The following is a 23,736-nucleotide window of genomic DNA, read 5'->3' on the forward strand; positions in this document are numbered from 1 at the left end:
AAAATTAGCAGTAAAATCAGGAAAAAAATGTGGAAATTTGTTGATTTTGTGTGATTTTTGCAGATTTGTGAAAAACTGGAAGGACTTTTTGATGTAATTTGGAGTCCAGAGGGCCACATAGAAAGCTACGGCGGGCCAGATTTGGCCCCCGGGCCTTGAGTTTGACACCTGTGCTTTAACACGTCATTGTTTTCCGAACGCGCCCCGCCGCTGGCAGAGCGGGAAGTTTTCCTCCGAATGAGGGCGATTTGAAGCGACAGCCCCCTGACGTCCTGTCTGCTGCTGGTTCGGCCATGTTGGCTGATTCACCGCCGATCGCAGGAAGTCCAGTTCACCAGAACTGAGTCACTGCTGAATCAGCGCAGGTGGAAGGACGGACCTGCAGCTCAGACTCCCCCAACGTCCGATGTTTGTTTTTAGATCTTCTCCAGCTGTCCTGGTTGACGAATATGAGGATTATCAACACAAACTGAGTCAAATGAGTCTACAGACATGTTGGGTGTTACTGTTTACGTGCAGAAGTTCGGATTCTGTTAACCAAATAAAACATAAATCCCTATTTAAGTTTTGGATCTTTAATTGTACAAAGATTTGTTTACATTTGCCAGTTTTCGCCACTAGGGCAAAAAGTTTTGACACCCCTGATTTAAAGAGTAACTAAACCCTAAATCACCTAAATACACATTTTTGGTGATAAAATGTCTAAATTGTGACATTTCTGAGTAAATTTGATTAAATCTGTAATGTTTGGCCCAAATCCATCTCAGTGCTGCCCTCTGTGGTTGAACGGTGGGTACTGCAGCTGAATTTTCCTATTGCTAACAGGTTGGTTAGCGTCTACGCTTTGTGATTCGTGTTCGCATTAGATTCTCTAATAACAGAAAAATGACACTATAGTTGTCGATTTTTTTGCGTTTGTGCCTCTGGTAAGGCACAGACACCTACAGGCCGGAAAATTCGTTCGCAGCTAACGTACGAGCTTCTTTGTAAAATTGAGGAAGTTATTTTGAATTCAAGCTTTTCTAGTGATTCAAAATGAGTAAAAAATGCTGCTGTCTTCAGTCAGAGGCTTTCATTGATCTGCTGTAATACAGACAGCTACAGGAGATCATCATCTACAGTATCTGAAAACATTTTTTTATGAATTACGACATAATTTATTTTCCTTTGGGGTTAATAAAGTAATTTTGAATTTGAATTTTGTCTCGTTTCGTAGTTTGCTTCCGTGAAACATTCCAGTTTTCTCCAGTTTTCTCCCTGCTGCTTATTCCAGGTTCACCATCCGACTGTGACTGAAGTAAAACATTTGTAAACACCTGTTTTCATTTCTTCCTGAGCTGCATGAAGTCGCAGCGTCTTCTTTCAGTTTCTGCAGCTTCGCTGAGAGGAGTCAGAAATCTCACCCTGTCATATTAACCAACTCATGTTTTGGTAAAAGCTTTCGTCCGAGTTGCATAAAGTGACGGAAAATTGCTTCTGATCCTTCCCAGAAATCCCATTTTTCCCATAAAACGGCTTAATTTAGTTTTTCCCGACAGCAGTGAAAGTATTTCCCTGGAATCTTGGTTCAATTAAAGTCTCTTCCATCGATTCTGTTAAAGTGATTTTAATCCAAATTATAGTGGGGATCATTTCTGGAGGGTTACAGAAAACATCAACACAGAGTCCGACTGGTCTCAAAGCTGCAACGTTGCCATTTATCGCAATTTATTTAATACTTATTTATTAATTTATTACATTTTTCTTTGGGATCAATAAAATAATTTTGAATTTTTATTTGAATTAAATTTATTGTGACAGGCACACATCCTTGACAAAACTAAGAAAATATGGTGTTTCATTAAAAAATTTACATTTATGAATGTAACATTTCGCCAAAAGAATTCTTGAATTTTTTATTTAAAAAATATAATAATTAGCATCCTTTCTGGGGATTATAAAAAGAAAACATTTTCCTGGAAATAACCTTCATCGTACGGTTTTTAATAAACCTGCTAAAGTTTCTGGACGACCAAAATCGCAATTAATATTAATGATCCTTTACTTTTTGGGCTGCACAGTGGTGCAGTTGGCAGAGCTGTTGCCTTGCAGCACGAAGGTTCTGGGTTCGATTCCCAGCCCCGGTCTTTCTGCATGGAGTCTCCATGTTCTCCCTGTGCATGGTGGGTTTTCTCCAGGTACTCCGGTTTCCTCCCACAGTCCAAAAACATGACTGTCAGGTTAATTGGCCTCTCCAAATTGCCCCTAGGTGTGAGTGTGTGTGTGCATGGTTGTGTGTCTCTGTGTTGCCCTGCGACAGACTGGCGACCTGTCCAGGTGACCCCGCCTCTCGCCCGGAACGTTAGCTGGATATAGGCACCAGCACCCCTCCTGACCCCACTGAGGGACAAGGGTGAAAGAAAATGGATGGATGGATGGATCCTTTACTTCCTGTTGTCTTCTTTGTTGTTTCCTCCAGTAGTGACTTCCTGTTGTTTGTTATGTGACTCGTGATGTGGAAATACACTAAACCACCTCATCCTAGCATAAAAACACATGCTTTATCACCGTGTTTCCTTAAATGAATTTAATTTCGTAGTTCCGATTTGTGGATTTTCAAAGGCATCTATAGAAGCTAACGCTAAAATGAGAGGAAACCACGTTGATTCTGAGCGTTTTTTCTCCGTTTGTTTTCCAGGATGACAGTTCACTGAGCAGTGAGGAGGAGGCAGAGATGAGCGAGCCCACGTGGCTAGCAGCTGACCTGGGCGCGGTGTCGGACCTGAGCCCGGCCAGCCGCACGGAGAGGATCCGCCACAGTCCCCAGAACATCCACAGCAAGGACGACGACGGTAGGAGCCGCCAAAAACATCGATTTAATTCAGCAAAATGGAAAGATTTGATTGATGGCGACTGGGAGCGCAGATTTGTGTCGTTGTTTCTGGTGAATTTTGAGTTGAAATGTTTAGAGTTGACAGGAAATTTCCAAATGTTCTTATCAACCCTGAGTTGGGGTTGAAGTTCAGGTTGGAAGTCCTGACTGATGCAGTAAATGTGAGAAAAGCTACTTGTGTGCGTCTTTATCTTATTATTATTATTGTCTTCAACTGCCTGAAATGGATTCACACAGCTACGTTTTTACCACAGCTAGCACTAGAGCAGACAGCGGATTGATCGCAAAGGGGCACAAAGAGGTTCATCGACGAGGCTCATCACGGTGATGAATTTTGCTGGTCGATAAATTGTTCCAGAAGTTATTGCTATAAAAGACAATATTGTTGTTTTCTAAGAATATCATGGCCATGGTATAATAGGGCAATAAATAAATTAACCACACGATAAAGTAAAGCTAGCTCATTTATTTCTATTTGCATTATTTATCGCTTTTCTCTTTCTACCAAAAAATGGATAATAAAAGTCTCCAGTCTGGTGCTTTTATCTCAACTAACCTTTTTTTGAAGGACAATTTTGTTCACAAAGACTAATTAATAAATTAATTAATTTTATCTGTTGTTTCTGTTGTTTTACTTATTTCTTTTGGATATTTAAAATGGCTTTCAGTGTAAAACTTTTTCCTGGCGTCAAACCATTGAAAATTGGTAGCAAAGCACTGGGTCCCTTTTTTGCTTATATATGACATAAACGTTTAATATTTAGCACATTATGTTGATAACTTGACAGCTAAAACCAATGCTAGTCATTGTCAGTGAACCGTTTTCTCACCTCCAGCTCAAATTACGCTAGCTTGACTATGACAACCATAACATGTAGGTGTGAGGTGGAATACTGTGATTCGGTTCAGTTAAAACATAAAAAAGGTGACAGAAACACCAACTCTGACGGATCATCAGTGGAGCAGGTGTTTAAATTAGTTAATCTACCACTGCTGTGTTAGCGTAGCTAATAGCAGCGGCAGCTAATCTACCACTGCAGTGTTAGTGTAGCTAATAGCAGGGGCAGCTAATCTACCACCGCTGTGTTAGCGTAGCTAATAGCAGGGGCAGCTAATCTACCACCGCTGTGTTAGCGTAGCTAATAGCAGCGGCAGCTAATCTATCACTGCTGTGTTAGCGTAGCTAATAGCAGCGGCAGCTAATCTACCACTGCAGTGTTAGTGTAGCTAATAGGAGGGGCAGCTAATCTACCACCGCTGTGTTAGCGTAGCTAATAGCAGCGGCAGCTAATCTATCACTGCTGTGTTAGCGTAGCTAATAGCAGCGGCAGCTAATCTACCACTGCTGTGTTAGTGTAGCTAATAGCAGGGGCAGCTAATCTACCACCGCTGTGTTAGCGTAGCTAATAGCAGCGGCAGCTAATCTACCACCGCTGTGTTAGCATAGCTGATGGCAGCGGCAGCTAACCTACCACTGCTGTGTTAGCGTAGCTGATAGCAGCGGCAGCTAATCTACCACTGCTGTGTTAGCGTAGCTATAGCAGCGGCAGCTAATCTACCACTGCTGTGTTAGCGTAGCTAATAGCAGCGGCAGCTAATCTCCCACATTGATCACTCATTAATAATCTGCAAATAAACATTAAGCCTAAAAACGTAAAACTGTAACCGACTGAATGTTCTGCTCTTTGTGTGGAAAATGTTTGCGTGTTTTTGGCGTTGAATCCTGAAACTGGTAGTGGTGTTGTTGTCAGTTGCTATGGCAACGGGTCTGCGTGTAGCGAGTGGTTTTCGGTTGTTTTTCAACGGTTTTTCTGCTCCTTTTTTTTTCCCCCTTTGCTGTGGCGCACTAAGTTGACACCGACGTCTCCAGGTTTTATTTTGTTAACATTTGGTAACAGCGTTTTATCGTAGCAGCTTTAATGGAGGCAGGTAAAAGAGTCGTGTTTTTGCCCTCCAGCTTTGAACTCGGGCGCTTAGTGTCCGGTTGTGAACAGTAACACGCGGGGGGGTCGTTGTGGTTTTTATGCTTTTCTTGATTCGAACCCCACCAGAGGAAAAGCGACTTCAGTAATGGAGCCGCTGGCTTCGCGCTCTGAGGTTGAGATGCTTCTGTATCTTCAGGACTTCCTCAATTATTAACAGCCTCCTCCACTGAGCCGGACCTGTTGTCCGGACGAGCCGGGTGTGTGTGTGTTCCTGTGAATTAGGAGCAATTAGCCGCCTCCCTTGCAGTGGAGTGGTCCGTTCTCCTGATGTCTGGAGCAGCCGGAGCTTCAGACCTCTGCACCTTCTGCAACACGCTGCTAAACGCAACCAGCTCTGAAATCAGCCTGAGCTCAGCCCTGTAGACGCTCTCCAGCGCAGAGCTTTTCTCCCGTTGTTCTGCGATATGAGGCTTTTTGTGGAAAATGACCTAATGGAGTTTGCGGCAGTTGCAATTTTCTCAACCCATTATTATCACTCTTGCTCTCTCGGCCTGAGAGCCATGAGTTCAGGTCACTCATCAGTGGATTCTGGGAAACGGAGAAGCTGCTATTTATAGTTCACGGTGATGGAAGTTAAATATCGCGGCCGAACTTGAAGTCGGCGTCGTCCTTCGGAGTCAAACTGCTGGGGGTCTTTGGCATCTTTACATGTGATTTTAGGTTTCTGGTCACTTTGGCGTCTGCTGGACTCAGTCGACTCGAATCGGATTACGATTTTCACAGTTTGATTCAGAAACCAGGTTTTTAATTCAAATGGCTTAAAGATTCTGTTTAAATGATATGACTGGAAAATGGAAACTAATAGATGTATGTCAAAAATAAAAGTTTTCTGAGCTCCTTTAATTAAGTGCTGCATGTTGTTGTTTACATTCAGAAATTTTGCACATGCGGACAAGAAACCCCAACTCTTCTTCTTGCCACCTGTTTGCTGCAGGAGAAAAATGTCATTAAAATGAATTAATTTAGAGCAGTGCGCCACAGCAAAGGGAAAATAACGCAGAAAAAACATTAAAGAACAACTCAAAAACACTCATTCTTCTCGTTTCTCGCACTCTGGTTCTGCTGCGCTACATGTTAAACCCGTTGCCACAGCAACGGACTGACAACGCCTCTTTATGCATCAATATATTCAACACTATAAAACACTCAAACATTTTCCACACAACATTCAGTCGGTTACAGTTTAATCAGTGTGGGAGATTAGCTACAGCTGCTATTAGCCAAGCTAACACTGTGGTGGGAGATTAGCTACAGCTGCTATTAGCCAAGCTAACACTGTGGTGGGAGATTAGCTACAGCTGCTATTAGCCAAGCTAACACTGTGGTGGTAGATTAGCTACAGCTGCTATTAGCCAAGCTAACACTGTGGTGGTAGATTAGCTACAGCTGCTATTAGCTATGCTAACACTGTGGTGGTAGATTAGCTGCCGCTGCTATTAGCCAAGCTAACACTGCAGTGGTAGATTAGCTGCCGCTGCTATTAGCTATGCTAACACTGCAGTGGTAGATTAGCTGCCACTGCTAATTAGCCAAGCTAACACTGTAGTGGTAGATTAGTTACGGCTGCTATTAGCTACGCTAACACTGTGGTGGTAGATTAGCTACCGCTGCTATTAGCTACGCTAACACTGTGGTGGTAGATTAGCTACCGCTGCTATTAGCTACGCTAACACTGTGGTGGTAGATTAGCTACCGCTGCTATTAGCTACGCTAACACTGTGGTGGTAGATTAGCTACCGCTGCTATTAGCTACGCTAACACTGTGGTGGTAGATTAGCTCATTTAAACAGCTGCTCTGCTATCTGTCAGAGTTGGTGTTTAGGTCGCCGTTTTAATGTTTTAACTGAACCGAAACGCAGAATTCCACAGCACATCTTCATGCTATGGTTGTCATAGTCAAGCTAGCATAGCTGCCCTGCTTCCCTCTCCTCTTTTGTGTTTAATTGAAGCTTTTTCCTGAACTTTTCTAGTTGTCTTTGTGTCAACAATTAGTAGCAAAGCACTGCGTCCCTTTTTCTTTTATATTATCTCGTGTCCATTTAAGATTTACTGCGTTAAATTGACAACTTGACAGCTAAAGTTGATGCTAGTCATTGTTGTTGAGTAGGTTTTTAAGTGATCTTGCATTGCGCTGCGTCGTCTATAGATTTATATATAGATTAACATATTTCCATGTGCATGCTTGTCATCCTTTTGTTTATTTTGTATTAAATATTTATATCCTCATGGTTATATTTGTTTTTACTAATATTTAACACTTCGGATAGAGTATCTAGTAAACAAATACACGATTTCCCCTTGAGGATCAGTAAATAAATGTAGATTCTCCAGAGTGAAATGAGCTCTGATGAAGAAACTGGACAAAAAGCCGAATATTTCAGCTGGTTGTAAATTCTGGGCCTCTTTGTTTCTGCTCCACACGCCCAGTTAGGTGTGTTTCCATTCAGACATGGGAGTGTGTGTACGTTTCCACAGAGAGGTTTTAAGACCTTCACAGGTCTGTGTGTTTTATTGCTTTATGGTTTTGGATGATTGAAGGTGTGCAAAGGTTGGCTCCATAAAAAGGCTTCAGCCTGAAGTTTGCACCCGTAGCTGTTGACTTGAACCTCCACTGGGACACGATGTCCCACCCAGCACCAGGTCCGTTAAAAACCACCAAACTTCCCCGGAATGGGTCACAAAACAGTCTGTCAAAAAACACTAATGTTGCTTTTTTTTTTTTTACTTTTAGTTTGGTTTTTAAAAATCTCTGATAATGTTTAATTTTTGCGAAGAGTTAAATTTGAAAGCATATTTGTGTTTGTCTTTGTTCTGGACCAGATTGACTGACTTTGACCCACTTTGGCTTGAATTTTACCTCAGCAGTGGTGGACACACTTCCACTACACTAAAAAAAATACTCTCAACTTGCCTCAGTAGTGTCAAAACTCTGAACCCGATGCAGTCGCTGCCCGCTGGGGGGCGTACAAGCATGTGACGCATTTATAAGGCTTTGTAATAACAGACGGCATATAGAGTTTTCATTTCGACTCTGTTGGACAGCACCGACTTCAAACATTATAAAAGTGGTGTTTTTATATTGGCTTTGTGGTTATTTACTTCAAAATAAAACCAGAAATAAGATCGATCACTTCCGCCTTATTTTGTGGGGTCTAAATGTACCACATTTTGAAACAACCAATGAAAATGTTTGGACGGTCTGTTGCTAGGTAGAACGGAGACACGCAGGGGGGGAATTGTATACGGCAAGAGACTAGAGTGCAGCGATGCTGTGGATTTTACTAAGAGTGTTTTGATGGGTTTTTTAGTGTGTGTTAGTTATTATTTTAGACTCTAAATGTGTTAGTTATTATTTTAGACTCTAAATGTGTTAGTTATTATTTTAGACTCTAAATGTGTTAGTTATTATTTTAGACTCTAAATGTGTTAGTTATTATTTTAGACTATAAATGTGTTAGTTATTATTTTAGACTCTAAATGTGTTAGTTATTATTTTAGACTCTAAATGTGTTAGTTATTATTTTAGACTCTAAATGTGTTAGTTATTATTTTAGACTCTAAATGTGTTAGTTATTATTTTAGACTATAAATGTGTTAGTTATTATTTTAGACTCTAAATGTGTTAGTTATTATTTTAGACTCTAAATGTGTTAGTTATTATTTTAGACTCTAAATGTGTTAGTTATTATTTTAGACTCTAAATGTGTTAGTTATTATTTTAGACTCTAAATGTGTTAGTTATTATTTTAGACTATAAATGTGTTAGTTATTATTTTAGACTCTAAATGTGTTAGTTATTATTTTAGACTCTAAATGTGTTAGTTATTATTTTAGACTATAAGTGTGTTAGCTAGAGTTCGTGGTGTGTGCAGGGCTAGTAGCAGTATTGCTAGCTAGCGCTACATGGCTTCATAGCGAGCACAGAGAAGAGAGACTGCGACGGCCATTTAGACCTCGACTGCAAAAGCTACAACTTCAAATAATTGACTTTACCAAGTATATTTAACTACACTGAAAAATAGAATGAAGCTCCAACTTTAAAAAAATAGTTAATTTGCCAAATGTAATCAAATTAAGTTTGTCAAACTTGTTTTATTTGCCTTTGTAAATTAATTTGGTTAACACAATAAATTTAAGTTTTTAGTGTAGTTAGAGATAAATTAAAGGAAAGTTGCCCCAACTTATTTAAATTTTTTCTATTACTTCATCAAGTTGGCTTATCTTCAAATTTAACGTTTTTATAACTTATTTCTAAGTTATGTCAACATTGTAATGTTAATCTTTTAACTGTTTTTTTCTTTACTTTAAAATGTTAATTGTTTTATTGTTAATTATGTTAGTGAGTCTAAATGAGTCAAAAGTTTTATGAGTCAAAGTTTTATGAATATTTTAACGGAGTAAATTTTTCAGTATTTTTGCTAGTTTCAAAAACCTTTTAGCTTCTTTTAAATCCAGTTTTTTGCCATAAATCCTACAAAAATTAACTTTTTTGTAGACTTTGAGCTGAATAAAGTTCAGCATCTGTGTTGAAGTTTGTTTATAATTCTTCAAATAGTTAAAGGTTTATGTTCATGCTCTTATTTTGAAGTCGGTGGAGAATGTTTCCCCTCCTCGCTTTCTCCCTCTTTTGCTTCCCAATAATTTTACAAACAAAATCAAAATAAAAGACAGAAGGTGACAAAATATAAACATAAATGTAATATGTAAGGGCATTATAGAGCATTACACTGTAAAAAGTAAATTGGTTGCTTGAGAGTTGTAAACTTTCAATGGTAGATTTAATGTTTAGCTGAGCTAAGTGCTAAATGTTTTCACAGTTAGCTTCACTATTAGCACATTAGCAGTTACTTCACTGCTAAAATCTTCTTCATAAAAACTAAAACTCTTTATTTAGAGCTGCAGATTTTATTTTTTAAAAATAATTTATTTTTTATAGCTCTCAGCATGTTGTGTCAGTTTGAAACGGATAATCTGTGAATCAATCGTTCTCCTCCACCTTCACCCTGAGCTTCTGGTTCTGTGTGAAGACCCAAAAACAACCAATCAGAACCAGGAGGAGGGGCTCAGCGCTGCCAATCATCCTCATGTACTCGCTGCTAAATGTGGTAATGATGGAGAAATACTGATGGCTATGCTAACCAGCCTGAGCTTTCACAACAGGCTATGATAGCGCCAGGGTTGCAGAAACCAAGGGTGATTGACAGCGCTAAGACCCGCCTCCTGGCTCTGATTGGTTGTTTCAAGGTAGCACTAGGAGCAATGAAGAGGAGCTCAATCTTTTCACAGATTATCAGTCCTGACTTGGAGACAATTTCAACAAATATGTAGAAATCTATTTTCCATAAAGGTTGTAAACCTTCAGTTAATCTATGATGCAGGAAATGTCTGGAACATTGAAGCTTCTCTGCGTTACGCAGGTTCAGCTCTGAAATTTTAACCGTGGATATAAAACATGTTTGACAGAAAATGAGTTGAGAACTGAGTGAAAACAATCGTTAAGAACAGAGATTCCCCTGGAGGAGATGGAGATCAGACAGATGTTCATCCCAAGCAACCCAGATGTTTTATCTGCAGTAGTCCTCCATGTTCGTCTCCCTCCACTGCACTCACTTCCCGTCTCCTCCATGCCCTCGGGTGTTTCTCTGCCCTTTCCTTTCCCAGCAGTTAAAGACGCAGCGTTTTGATCTCCTGGTATTTAAATCTCGTTTTATTGGACAGAAACCTGGAGATACCTGGAACAGTTTGGAGCTAAATTCAGACGACAGTAAAGAGGCGCAGCAGACACACCCAGAGGACAGCCGTTTGGTTTTACTGCAGTCCGTGGGCAGATAGGAGCGCCGTACCTTCACCCCATAACCTCGAGTGTCTTTTTACACCAACAACAGATCCTGCTGTTGAGCCTTTTTACATTCTGATTGGTTTCGGTGGTCCAAGTTTGTCTGAAGAGGACCGTAAAACAGTCCGACTAGCGTAGCGTCATCACTAGCTGCGTTTCCATTGACCGGATAATTGCACAGATTGAAATTACAAAAATAAATTCCCTTAATGTTTTGAAAAAACTTATTTTTTGATTAAAGTTTTGGCAGTTTGATGTTACTACTGGTGGAAACCGCGAAGAAGACGACAGGAAGTGGATGGAGGACCATGACTTATCACATGAACAAACTTATTAATGTGTGATTTTAATTTCCTTTCTTATTTAATGGAAACACTGTAATTATAAAATTGTGTTTTTTCGTTGTTATTATTATATTATTTTAGTTTTGTGCACATTTGTAATGCAGCTAGAAATGTAAACACTAACAGGAGACATGTTGATAGTTCAGCCTGGTGCTGGCGCTCATCGTCTACCAGCCAATCAGAGGAGACGTCAGCGTCTTATCCAGGCGTTGCAGAAACAAGCCCCGTCTTCTAGGGAGAGGTTACCTATGCAGCGTTTTACAGAAATTGTTGTCGGCCATTTTAAGAGTTGCGGATTCGACACGTTTGAATGATACACAACTTTTTATGAACTGTGAGAACTCTGGTGGACCCGGCTGCACATTGTTGGACAGGAAACAAAAATAAACCACGAAGAAGACCATTTCCTGTTGTCTTCTTCTTTGGCGTTTCCGCCAGTAGTAACATCCGCCTGTTGGTCACGTGAACTCCACCCCATCCCAGCGCTAAAAGTTTATAGAAAACAGGACTTTTTTAAATTTTTTTATTAATTGTTTCAATTTAGCAAATTTATTTTCGTATTTTCAATTTGCGCAATTTCATGGCCAATGGAAACACAGCTGGTGATGACATCCAGGAAAGTAAGGAAGCTGCAAACAGAAGCGCTGAGCCAGGAGTACTTTCTATGCAAAACAGAGAATATCAAGATCCTATGACTCCATCTGCACGTGATGACAGAGTGAGGAAACGAATTGATACATAATTATGTTATCAGTTCATCTATAAACACTTTATGAATCATTAATAACTGTTTGTTATGCATTAAGTACCGGTAAGTAAACTCTAGATAAAATCGATAGGTGAACAGATTTGGCTCATCATTTGGCAAGAATCCAGTAGATTTAGCCGCCTTCACAGTTATTGATGAAAGTGCTTATAGATTAATTAATAACACATCTATTAACTGTTTATTACAAGCGGAGTAAAAACTCTGTCAAACTAACAGCGAGGAGTCAAACCTGGGAAGTTTTTCCTCATTTTTAATGTGAGAAATCTTTTGCAAACCCGTCGTTTCTACGGACTGTTGGGTTTTTCAACCAGGTTTGGCAAATTGTTGTTTTAAGACTGAAGAGTTTATTGCGGGTGTGTGGGTGGATGTAAATGAAGCTTTCTGCTAAACCCAACACATCTGCTGCTAAAAAAAACAAACATAAGCAAAAAAAAAGAGCCTGTTTTTCATCTTTATCTGCCGTTTTTGTTCTGAACGTTTCAGCTCAGAGGTGGAAAACGTGTTTTTTACGTGAACCACAGCCGATTTTAGTCCACGAGAGTCAAATGTCTTGCGGCCGTTAGTCTTTACTTAAGAGCCTGAAATATACGATGTATAATGTCCCTCTTTGTTCTGCAGAATGTTCTCAGTTCCCTTCATATGGTTGTCAGGGAAACCTTCCTCTTCCTCCTCCTCCTCTAGATGAAGATGACGTGTAGTTATTCATGTTCAGGTAAAGTGTATAGTTTCCTGCAGGGTGATGCTCTGATCAACGCCCTTTAGCGTGAAATTTAACGTGGAAACGTCCCGGATGCCGCTGAGATGACATCAGATCTCCGGACTGATTCTCCAGCCTGAACTGTTCGTTCGTCAGCGGAATGACTGAACTGTTCGTTCGTCAGCAGAATGACTGGAAAAGCTGAACTGGTTCCAGTCCTGCATAAAGAGCGGGGATTTCTTTGTTTCGACTTCTCAGTGGAGTGAACAGAAGTTGCATCCGGGGTACCGCAGGGCTCAGTCCTCGGACCCCATTACATTTATAATTCCAGTGGGTTTATAAATGTGAAACATTTCTGAGTTTCAAATGTTGAACAGTTTTGACTTTTTAAGCTTGGAAAAATTCCAAAAGTTGAAAGTTTTCAATATTTTTTTATAACTGAGATTAATCTAAATTTTTTTTGGTGGAAATTAACTTTTTTATTTCTCTATTTTTTTACCTAAAAGGATTTTAGTTTTTTTTTCTTTTATGTTTTTTGGGCTGGGACTACTTTGACAATCGTGACAAAAAGTTTCCAAAATGGGTATTTAATGTAGTTCAAAACTTAAAAGAGATTTTTATGATGGTGTGTTACAACCATTGTAGATAAAATAATGAATAAAATCAGAAATTGAGATTCGTCAATTAGATTCTCAAACATTTTCGATTTTTGGAATTTTAAGCCAAAAATCTCCAACTTTTGAAACTTTTTGGTAGAAACTTATTTATCTACAATGATCCTGAAAAATGCGCCGTCATAGAAAAGCATCCAGTTTTCTAGTTTGAACTTGATTGAAAAATGTATCATCAGAAATAAGAACAGGATTTTAATCTTCCAGAACGTTTTCTATATTTAGCCAAGCTTAATAAATTAAATAACAGCCGATTTGGATGCATCGTTTCAGGAAAGTCTCTGAATAAACAGGATTTTTACCTTTTGCCTCCATCTGTGGGTCAAATCTGGACCAGTTTTGAGTTTCAGTTGGGGGGCCTCACAAAATCAGTGCAGGGGCCACTGATGGCCCTCGCACCGCACTTTGGTCCTATTTTCGTTTTTGGTTTTTGACTACTTCCGACTCAACAATTTTGGCCCACGTGTCAAATAGTTTGTACACCCCTGTTGCTGTAAATCTAGTTAGCTGTTAGCATGTTAGCTAGCTGCTGGTTCTGGACTCGGATCCATATTCAGATGATGCAGAGGCGCATCATAAGTGAGAGCTGACATTGAGAGGGAGAGTGTGTGTGTGTGTGTGTGTGTGTGTGTGTGTGTGTGTGTGTGTGTGTGTGCTCCAGCAGAGTTGGGTTTTATGTAAATGCGCGTGTGTGTGTGTAGGAGTGGTGCATGGAGCGAGGTCGAGGGAGAGAGCCGCTCCATAGTCTGGGTCTTTGTGCTCCTCAAGCAGTCTGTGTGAGTGGGAGGCTGGCAGGGAGGGGCTGCCGGCATTATCTTTCACCTCTCAAGGCCGCAGACGGAGCCGCGAGAGATAAAACACACACACACACACACACACACACACACACAGGCGGTGCAGCCAGGGGCTGAGATGGACGGGAAGGAGCAAAGTGAGAGGTGGGGGAGAAAGGTGTGAGGAAGGAAGAGGAGCTGAGATGAATGGATGCTGGGAGAGGAAAGTTATTCTCCACGTTTCTCCTCTGGTTCTGCTCCTATTAGCTGCGTTTCCGGTACAAATCTCTCTCTCTATGTTCTGCTAATGTGGGAAAAAGACACAATTTTGCGATGTTTAAATTAAATAAGAAATTAAATAAAAATCACATGTGAATGAGGTAGTTTAATGATAAGTTATTAAAAATCATGGCTATGAGGTACGTCCATAACTCATCAACGTTATAGTAGTTTTAATGTTTTCACACTTTGTTTTTTTTTATCGGTGCCGAATTACAAGTATTGTGTTTATGTAAACACCGATTCATTAATGGATACTGAGCAGAAAAATAATTTACTGTTGAATAACCAACTGACTCGGGTTTTTCCTCCCAACCGTTGGGAGGAAAAATGACAGGGAGAGATATGGAAAGCCATACAGCTCAAATGTATGTGAATTTTAACATGTAGACGACGATTTGCTTGCTCGTTTGTAAATTAAATAAGAACTTAAATATCTTCAGCTCTGTGAGTAAATAGAAAGTATCGCTGTTTGCATCAGGGATATTTGCAGTTGACACACATCCTGCCTGAGGAAAATTCACTTGTTTTATCCGCAGGCGTTAAACCTGAAATTATTTATGTTCCTCAGTTACTGAAATATTCACGCCGTTTCAAAGCACCGTGATGTTTGCTTCATTTTAATGGGAGTTTTGTTTTGTTTAATCATCATAGTTTATTTAGGACGAGGTGGTTTCTGTGTGGTAGCGTCAGCTGGGATTGCTTCTGGAGTTTAATTCAGGAAATCTGACGAGTTAAAGAGCGAATCCAGCTGCAGGTTGGAGGGAAATTCTCAGATCTGTGACATAAAAACAGCAAAAGGAGGCTGAAGGAGAGCAATCTGAGGGGAATGTTAGAGAAAACTGCAGGTCAGCAGGAAACGCACCTCAAAGTGAGTTAGCATAGCGCTAGTTTCACAAAAAAAAAAACCTCATTGCCATGGTTACGCATCACGTTCTGCATCACAGGCACTGGAGGACACACTCATGCTAATCTGTTGATAATGTAGCTGATTTAGAGATGAATCTAAATCAGGTTCCCGAACTGATGTTTCCAAGGTTACTATGTAATGAGTTTTTTAGCGGTTTAGCTAGATTTGCTTAGCGCACTTAGCTTCCACTAAATTTATTTTTTCTGATAAATTTCAAATGCTAACATGGCTGTTTTGTAAACTTTCAGCTGACAAAAATTAAACATCTGTGTTGAAGTTTTGGTTATCGACTGTTAAGAATTAAGTAGTTTATATGTTTTAATATTCAGGATCTTATTTTGAAGTCTGTTTTCACAACAGTTCTGTTTCCTGTCTACATTTTCCCAATGACTTCATTTCAGACAAGAAACATACAGGAACAAATCAAACATGGACATTAATACGTTATCTGAAGATATTATAGAACATGAAAATTACGGCAGATTTTATTTAAAATGAAGTCACTAGTAGCGCTTTAGCCTTAGCTTCCGCTAAATGCTATGCCAGTTTAGTGCTTTAACATTAATCGTTAATGTTTATGTATATTTCTTTAGGGTTAGCACGGCTAACTCTTTAGCTAGCAGTGCCCGCCATTGGTTATCAGTATGACTGATTAAGCTGCGTATTATTTTGTCTGTTTTGTTGGGTTTTTTTGGGTAGTTTTTGTGTTTCACTACTTTTACATCAGCATCTCCTCTCCAAGTCAGTGAGATGTGCAGAACAGATGGCACTTTATCTGAATATCCCTGTGAAAACCACACACACCCCTCCGTCCCCTGCAGTGTGTGCAAAGTAGGTCACAAGGCCAGCGCTGACCATTACCGCCTCTGGACTGCGATGAGCAGCTTAGCTCATGCAGCGACTCGCAGACGACCAACAGGAAGTCGAGGCGATCGCGAGAGAATCAGATCGACATGATATCAGCTCTGGATGCTAACCATCCACGCTGCATCATGGATGGTTAGCATCTGGTATTTTCACGGGAAAATACCAGATGCTAACCTGCTCTGTCCAAAAGACACAGGGAGAAAATATCAGGGAGTCTGAGGGAAAATACTCCAGAATGAAATGAAGGAAAGTAGATAAGTGGCTGGAGAAGCGAAGCAGAGCCAGAAGGCAGAGGGGGAACAAGAGGAGCATAAAAAATTGGACGACTGCAGGAAGAAGGAGTGTCTTTATGCTCTTGTGAGACATCATGTGATTCCTCCCACCCTAAATATGTCCAAAAAGCCCCTAAAAATTACCCTCATTCTGCATGAGCTGGCTTCTCTCACCGCTGCTCAGCTAAGCGTTCATTCAGAGTTGATCTAATTCATTTAAATGTATTAAATAATGCAGTTTTTTTGTTGCAGAGCCATAATAAAAGTAGAAAGATGCATTCAGTTTGGGTCAGTGATGTGATACTCGTGCATTAACACTCGTCTTCCTGCAGAAACTCTGATGGCTCTGACATAATGATATCTGATGAGTACAGTGCACAACAATGAGTCAAGGCTTTTAGCAGGGAAAGCTACACCCACTGAGCCCTGCCCCCTCTGCATCGCTGCATGCAACCTTCCCCCTCCTCATCCTCACTCACGTTTTGGTTTCTTTTGTCCCGCTTCTTCCTCTGGCTCTCATCTCTGGTTCCTCCTTCAGTAAACACTGGGCTCCTCTCCGCTCTCTTCCTCTAAAACTGTAAATCTGAAACGGATTCTCTCACCAGTTGGTGACATTTACCAGGAGTGGGAATATTTTATCATTAGCAAGATTATGATCAAATTACTGTTTAAATTTGTTCAGTTCGATTAACTAATAATGGGGTTTTTTTCATGTTGTAGTTTGACCTCCGTCCAGCAGAGGGCGCCACGGGTCATTTGAAAGCAGAACCAGTTGATAAGTAAATTAAAGATGGCGTCTGAATGCCAGAACAAGAAAGAGAAACGTGTGGGTGAAAAATTCACTTTATGCTGTTCTGTTTTGTACGATGCAATATTTGGGTCGTTGTAGGCAGAAAGAAAAATGAAAATGAAGAGTAAATTTCTGACAAAGTAACTCTAGAAAAAGTCTTGGAAAATTCTGAGTGTCAAAACTCTAAAAATCAAAAATTTGGCAGAAAAAACTCAAATTTTGAAATGAATCCCCAACATTTTCTAGAAAAATAAGGAAATTTCTACATTTCAAAACTTGGAAAAAATGTTGACATTTTGAAATGTGAAAAGTTGAAAATTTGCTAGCAAAAAAAAAGTCAAAGAAATGTTTATATTAATCCCCGATTTCTTTTTCTAGAAAAAAAGGGGATTTCTGAAATCTTTTTATCCATTTGACAGTCTTTGTAGTTATTTAGTTATTGGAAAAACGCGTTTTATAAACTTTGCGTCTCACCTGCAGATACAGAAACCAGATAGTGGGATTGACTAGTTTTTAGCGAAACATCAACATTGCTCTCTGAGCGCATTTATGCATAAAACACGCCCACAAACTTCCGACCAATCATGGCGCGCCTCATAATTTCCTGTGTGTGTATTTATGATTTTTCTCCAATTTCTCAGTTTTCATTTTCCGATCTCAAGAATTCTGGAAAAAATAAAATCTGAAAGTTTGCCTTCAACCAGTCTGTAGTTTCATCTTTATTCTAGTGCTTTCCGTTCAGGCGGAACTTCCAGCGACGTCTCCATGACGACGTCAGAATGTCTCCATGGCGACGTCAGAATGTCTCCGTGGCGACGTCAGAATGTTCTATGTGGTCACAAAATGGACGCACACGTTTTATTTTATTTCTTCTATATCGATTTTGGAGTTTTTTTTCTATAAATCTTGAATTGTCCTAGATGATAATCGGGATTCTTAGGTGAATTAGTTTTTTGGCGCACTGCTAACAACTAAGCATCGGCGTATTAACACAATTTAAAGCATAAAAGATAAATTAACTTTGTACTTTGTTTAGAGTACTGTTTCCTGCTTCTTTTTGTTGTTTTATTCTTGTAAAGTTGACCTCAGGTTTCCAAAGGATGTTTCCAAAGTTGCATATGCAATGAGTGTTTTAATATTTGGGTGTTTCATTGAATTGCTGTCAGCCGCTGTTTCGAGTCGGTTTCAGTTTCTATGAGTGACGGGGGATTATGTCTCATTAAATTGGAGATTGATCTGTTCAGCTTCAAATTGCGATCAGCAGGATTAACTCTGCTGCTTATAATGACTGACATAATGTGTCTGTCGCTGCAGCTTTGGGGAAAAAATGCGGCCGTGGAATATTTCAGCCAGCCTGACGAGGTTCTGTACCGAACTGTTCAATGAGCCTTTTTATTTACTCACCTGTTTAATCGCATCATGTCTTGGATTTCTCTTTTCTTTAAAAACTACTTGATACTTTCTGAATCTGCGTATTTAAGTCTATTTTTGATATTTCTGCATATTACATATTAATTTAACACTGATGTACTTAGTTGTCGCATTAGCGTTCACTTTTTAAGCAACAATCAGCGGATTTTTGTTTTTATTGCAGAAATACAAATATTGGTAGGACATATTAAACAGCTGCAGTTCATTTTTGCATTCTGAATATTAGTTATCTGTGAAACCTGCAGAAAAGCAGATGTTCCACTGAAGAGTAATGAAATGGAGCTAGCTAGCTAGTTAGCACAACTAGCATTTTACCAGTGGTGGTCATTGTAGCTAAAAAGCTAGTTGCGCTAACCCTGGAGCGCTAATCATAAACATCAGATTCGCTAACGATAAAGCGCTTCACCAACACAGTATTAAGCAGAAGCTAACACTAGAGCGCCCTCAACAGGACACACTGCATCATGGATGGTGACTTCAAAATAAGAGCATGAATATTAACATTTAACTACTTGAACAACTTAAAAGTCGACAATCAAATCTACATCACAGAGGTCAAACTTTATCAACTGAAAGTTTTCAAAATAGTTAGGAAAATTAGCGCTTTAACAGAAAAAACGAAGCTAAGTGAGCTAAACATTTTCAAAGTTCACAAAATTATAAAGCGCTAATTAGCAGATTAGCATGAGTGTTTCCTCTGGAGTCTTTTTTTTGTTTTGCTTTTTTTTTTGCATTATGCACTTTGTTAAGTTTCAGTTTTATCTGATGAAGTTGCTCTTTGTAAACGTAATTTCCCAATAAATTTAGGAAAATAGCAGAGTATCGTCTGCATGCAGTGACAGCTGTCGTTTCTGTTGGGTTGCATTATAAATATGTAACATTTTACACACCGTTTCCCAAAATTATCCAGCGTAAAATACAAATAACTATTAAAAATGGAGAAAAAATGTTGAACACTTGGATTTTTTTTTTTGTAGTTCTTGAAAGAAATTCGAAATGTTTAGACCTGTACCTTCTTCGTCTTGCAGATTTAACTTTTGTTTCTCCATGGGAGCGTCGAGCAGCAGCTTGGTGTGTCAGTCCGCCTGCCGAGGCGCTTCTGAACATGATGGACAGCAGGAAATCAGGAAAAGATGTGGGTGAAAGGGCAGAGTGGGATGGAGTGTGAGGGAGAAACATTAACGCTAAGAGCCAGAGAGTGTGGCGTGAGACGAAACTGTAAATGACAGATGAGTGTGTGTGTGTGTGTGTTGTTGTCCCTTTGGCATCATGACGCTAGCGTTGTGCTAGTCCCTTCCTATTAGCTCGTTCACTGACTGCATTGCTCTGTTATCTCTGAATTAAAGCATGACTCAACCTCCTCAACAGTGAAAAATAAATAAATTCCTAAGAAACGATGCAGGAATTCCCGTCTGGTCCGAAGCCTCGGCTAACCCCAACACCCTCACTGGGTTTCAGTTATTAGCTAAGGTTGTTCTGTCATTTGTCATCCAGAACTTTGAGTAATCCAACAATCATCCTGAATTTACATCCTGGAAAATATTAGATGATTAACTGTTTTGAAGCGATCCAGCTGCTTGGACTCCAAATATTGGGAATATTCATGTAACCATTTATATATATATTATTTATATGCGTGACTGCCCCGTGCGTGATTGCTACGAGTCTGGAAAATGACACAATCACTGAAAGAATCTGAAAAAGAGATGCACTGATTTGTTGTGATCAACGCTAAGACAACTAGATGAAAAGATGCAAGCTGCCACAATTCGAAGGTTAATGTTTTGTTTTTAAACTGGGAATTAGCTTGGTTATGCTAGCTTGACTTTGACAACTTTAACATTTAGATGTTCTGTGGAATTCGCCGTGTTTCGGTTCACTTAAAGAAAGGATAGTCAATAGATCAGAGTAGGTCAGAGTAGGGGTTTAAATTATTTAATCAACCTCCACTGTGTTCAGGCGATCACCTATTAATAATCAATAAATAAACATCAAGCCTGAAAACATGAAAACCGTGAAGGACCGAATGTTCTGTTCTTTGTGCGGGAAATATTTGCGAGTGTTTTGACGTTGATGTTCCTGAACGTAATCCCTGTCCTGTTGGCTAGCGGAGGCGTTGCCAGTCGGTTGCCATGGCAACGGTTATGAGCGTCGACGTAGATGGCGCTAAAAAAGCAGAATCTGAGTAGTTTTGAGGGTTTTTTTTCACCTGTTTTTTCATGTTATTTTGCCTCTGGTTGTAGCGCAACGCAGCCACTGTAATTTCTGAAAGTTCAGTAAACGGGTAAAAACGGGACAAGTTGCCTCGTTGGTTCACAAAACGTCACGATATCGATAAGAGTCATCAAACTGGATGAAACGTTTCATAGTATATTGCAAAGCATGGCTCCTACAGCTGCACTTAATTAAATTAATTGTCCGATATAAAAGAGAAAATGACATAACTTTAAAAAACTAATAATTACTTCAAAAATTTTATTTATTTCATTACTATTTTCACCAACGGCAATTGCAGTCCAGTTATACATGAGATATCTGTTGAAGCAAACAAACGTGACTGACTTCTGATCCACTGTTTGCTATATTAGCCATTAGCAGGAGTTCATACCAAAACAAAACAAATGGAAGAAAATGAAGCATCTTTAAGTCTTTGTAAAACAACATTCTGATATATTTGTGAAAATGTTTTGATCCCGATGCGAACTGGAAACTGGAGCTCTGCATAAGCTTTTGTTTTTAACATTTTCTGGTTCAAACTGAAAGGCTGAATGTTTCTAATTGCACCAAACGACTGTTCTGACCGGATGGAGCTAGCGCTGTTAGCACCTCGTCTGTACCATCTACCCAGGATGCATTGCAGCGCAACATGGCTACATATTTTAACTTGATAAAAACTCAAAAACCGACAGTATTTTTACCGTGTTGTTTCATCTGAAATAAATGTTTCTCAAATAAACATTTGAGAAACGTTGTTTGTTTCTCAAACAACATTGTTGTTTGTTTCTGTTGTTGCTAATTGAGGATTCCTTCAACACTCGGACCAAAACTAGGGTTTAGTTTGGCTTTGACTCGACGGGCCCAAACATTCAGCGTGTGTGTGTGTGTGTGTGTGTGTGTGTGTGTGTGTGTGTGTGTGTGTGTGTGTGTGTGTGTGTGTGTGTGTGTGTGTGTGTGTGTGTGTGTGTGTGTGTGTGTGTGTGTGTGTGTGTGTGTGTGTGTGTGTGTTCACGTGTAGCTATCCAACAGGGGACATGCGTGTCATTTTACACTCACCAACAGGGGACTCACCGTTGAAGAGGGGACATTTTGTAGGTCCCCTCTTGGAAATGACCCTGTTTTAGGGTCAGGGGTCACAGTTAGGACTAAGGTGTGAATTGACTTTTGGTTAGGGTTAGGTATGTGATGGTTAGGGTTAGGAAAAGGGTTAGGCTGTAGAAATGAATGGAAGTCAATGGAATGTCCCCTGTTGGATAGCTGCATAAGACTGTGTGTGTGTGTGTGTGTGTGTGTGTGTGTGTGTGTGTGTGTGTGTGTGTGTGTGTGTGTGTGTGTGTGTGTGTGTGTGTGTGTGTGTGTGCTACCTACAGGGAAGTGTTGTCTTGGGAACAAAGCTTACTGAGATGAGGGCTAATTTGAATATATGTGTGTGGGGGGTTTAGGGTGAGCAGGCAGTGGCAGTCTGTGACAGCAGTGTCTTTGTTGACTGTACCATCTTCCTATTTGACCTTCTACCCAACCCACCCCCCTGACACTGAACAAGTCCTGTCACACACACACACACACACACACACACACACACACACACACACACACACACACACACACACACACACACACATAAAACCTACAGAGGCCATGTTTGTTCTCAGATTTTCTTGACCTCCCATCTTTCAGACATGTTTTATTAACTTGTCACAGAGTTATATTTCTATATTTACACAATTAATGCTCCTAAGTTTCATATTGAATCTGAATTTAGAAAAAGCCAAATTCCAAGTCCAATGGGATGTTGGAATTAATTCTGATATTTTTATAAAAACTGCAACAAAAACTGGATGATGAGTCACTTCAGCATCATCTTCACCAGTTTTTTAGCTTTTGTTTTGGAGTTGCTGGAAAATCATGTTCAGTTCCCAGACACTAGATGGATGTTGCAGCTTCGACCGTCTTCAGAATGTCTTTGTTTTTGGCGTACCTGGACCGTCTGTGGTCCTACAGACCTTGGTCTCAGTTTGGTTGAAGTGAACTCTGGTTGAATATGAAAGACAAGCGGACCGCAGACCGCTCCAGAAGCAGAAAGTGGAACTACAGCGCAGGGAATTCTGGGTAAATGCAACCAAAACTAAATGCGTTACGGCGTAGCGCTAGCGGGAAAAATAGCTCGTCGTCTTTCACCGACAGAAGAGAAATCCTCCAACCGCTAAAATCCGACGTCACTACATTTTTGTTTACATTTTGTTAGGAAGGAAGTCGCGCTCAGTGTCTTTGTCTGAGGTGTTCATGTCATTTTCTCCAGTGGTTCTTGGTGCAGCGCCCCCACAGGTGAGGAGGGGAACAGGTTGCTCAAAGGGTTTGGTTGGTTTGACTCAGAAAATGAAATCAGTGATGCAACTTTGATCCCCAATTAAACTGAACCTACCGGACTACCGGAGGAGAAAACACCCTCAGGTTCAGTTGTTGCTTTGCGAGGCGATTCCTCCTCCTGTTTTCTGGATGATGAACAAACCAAACATCAGTGTGTGACTGTTGGACATCCGTAGACCCGGCTGTGTCTGGTTCTGTTGGTGCCAGCTGGTCCTGTCAGGCAGGGGCTCGCCATCGGGAGGAGGAGGGGTAACGCGCTCACTGTGTGTGGGGGGTGTCGGTGGGGTTGCTATGACGATGCCAGGAAAAACTCAAACCTTCGCTGGATGTGGCGGCGAGTCGGGAAGAGTGTCCGCCGTGTCCCATCAGCATAATCAGCGGTCAATGCCGCCGAGCTAGCCGCTCTCACACATGGGGGTGAAGGAGTTAGCATCTGCTACGGTTAGCTCAGGTTAGCTCCAGGCAGGGGAAAAGCCTCTAACTGCCTCCAGATAGCAGAGCTTCAGATGAAATACGACGGAGGACGAGCCATTGGTGCTCCCACACCTCCATCCGTCCCTGAACCGCTCATCTTCACACTGCCTGACGCTTTCTGAATCTCTTTTCTTCTTTTCCTCACACGTCTTTCCTGCCATTGAGTCTGTTTGGACTCTTTC

General features: G+C 40.3%; 1 protein-coding gene across 1 annotated transcript in view; it reads left to right on the forward strand.

Moving 5' to 3' along the window:
- Positions 1-23,736, forward strand: part of LOC103461913 (nucleolar protein 4) — an 82,199-nt gene that overhangs the window by 47,870 nt on the left and 10,593 nt on the right. The window contains exon 5 of the mRNA XM_081609434.1: positions 2,678-2,831. Coding sequence (XP_081465560.1) covers positions 2,678-2,831 — 154 coding nt within the window. The remainder of the gene's footprint in view (positions 1-2,677; positions 2,832-23,736) is intronic.

The sequence above is a fragment of the Poecilia reticulata genome, chromosome 7, assembly GCF_904066995.2.
Source record: "Poecilia reticulata chromosome 7, P_reticulata-male-v2, whole genome shotgun sequence".
NCBI classification, from domain to species: Eukaryota; Metazoa; Chordata; class Actinopteri; order Cyprinodontiformes; family Poeciliidae; genus Poecilia; species Poecilia reticulata.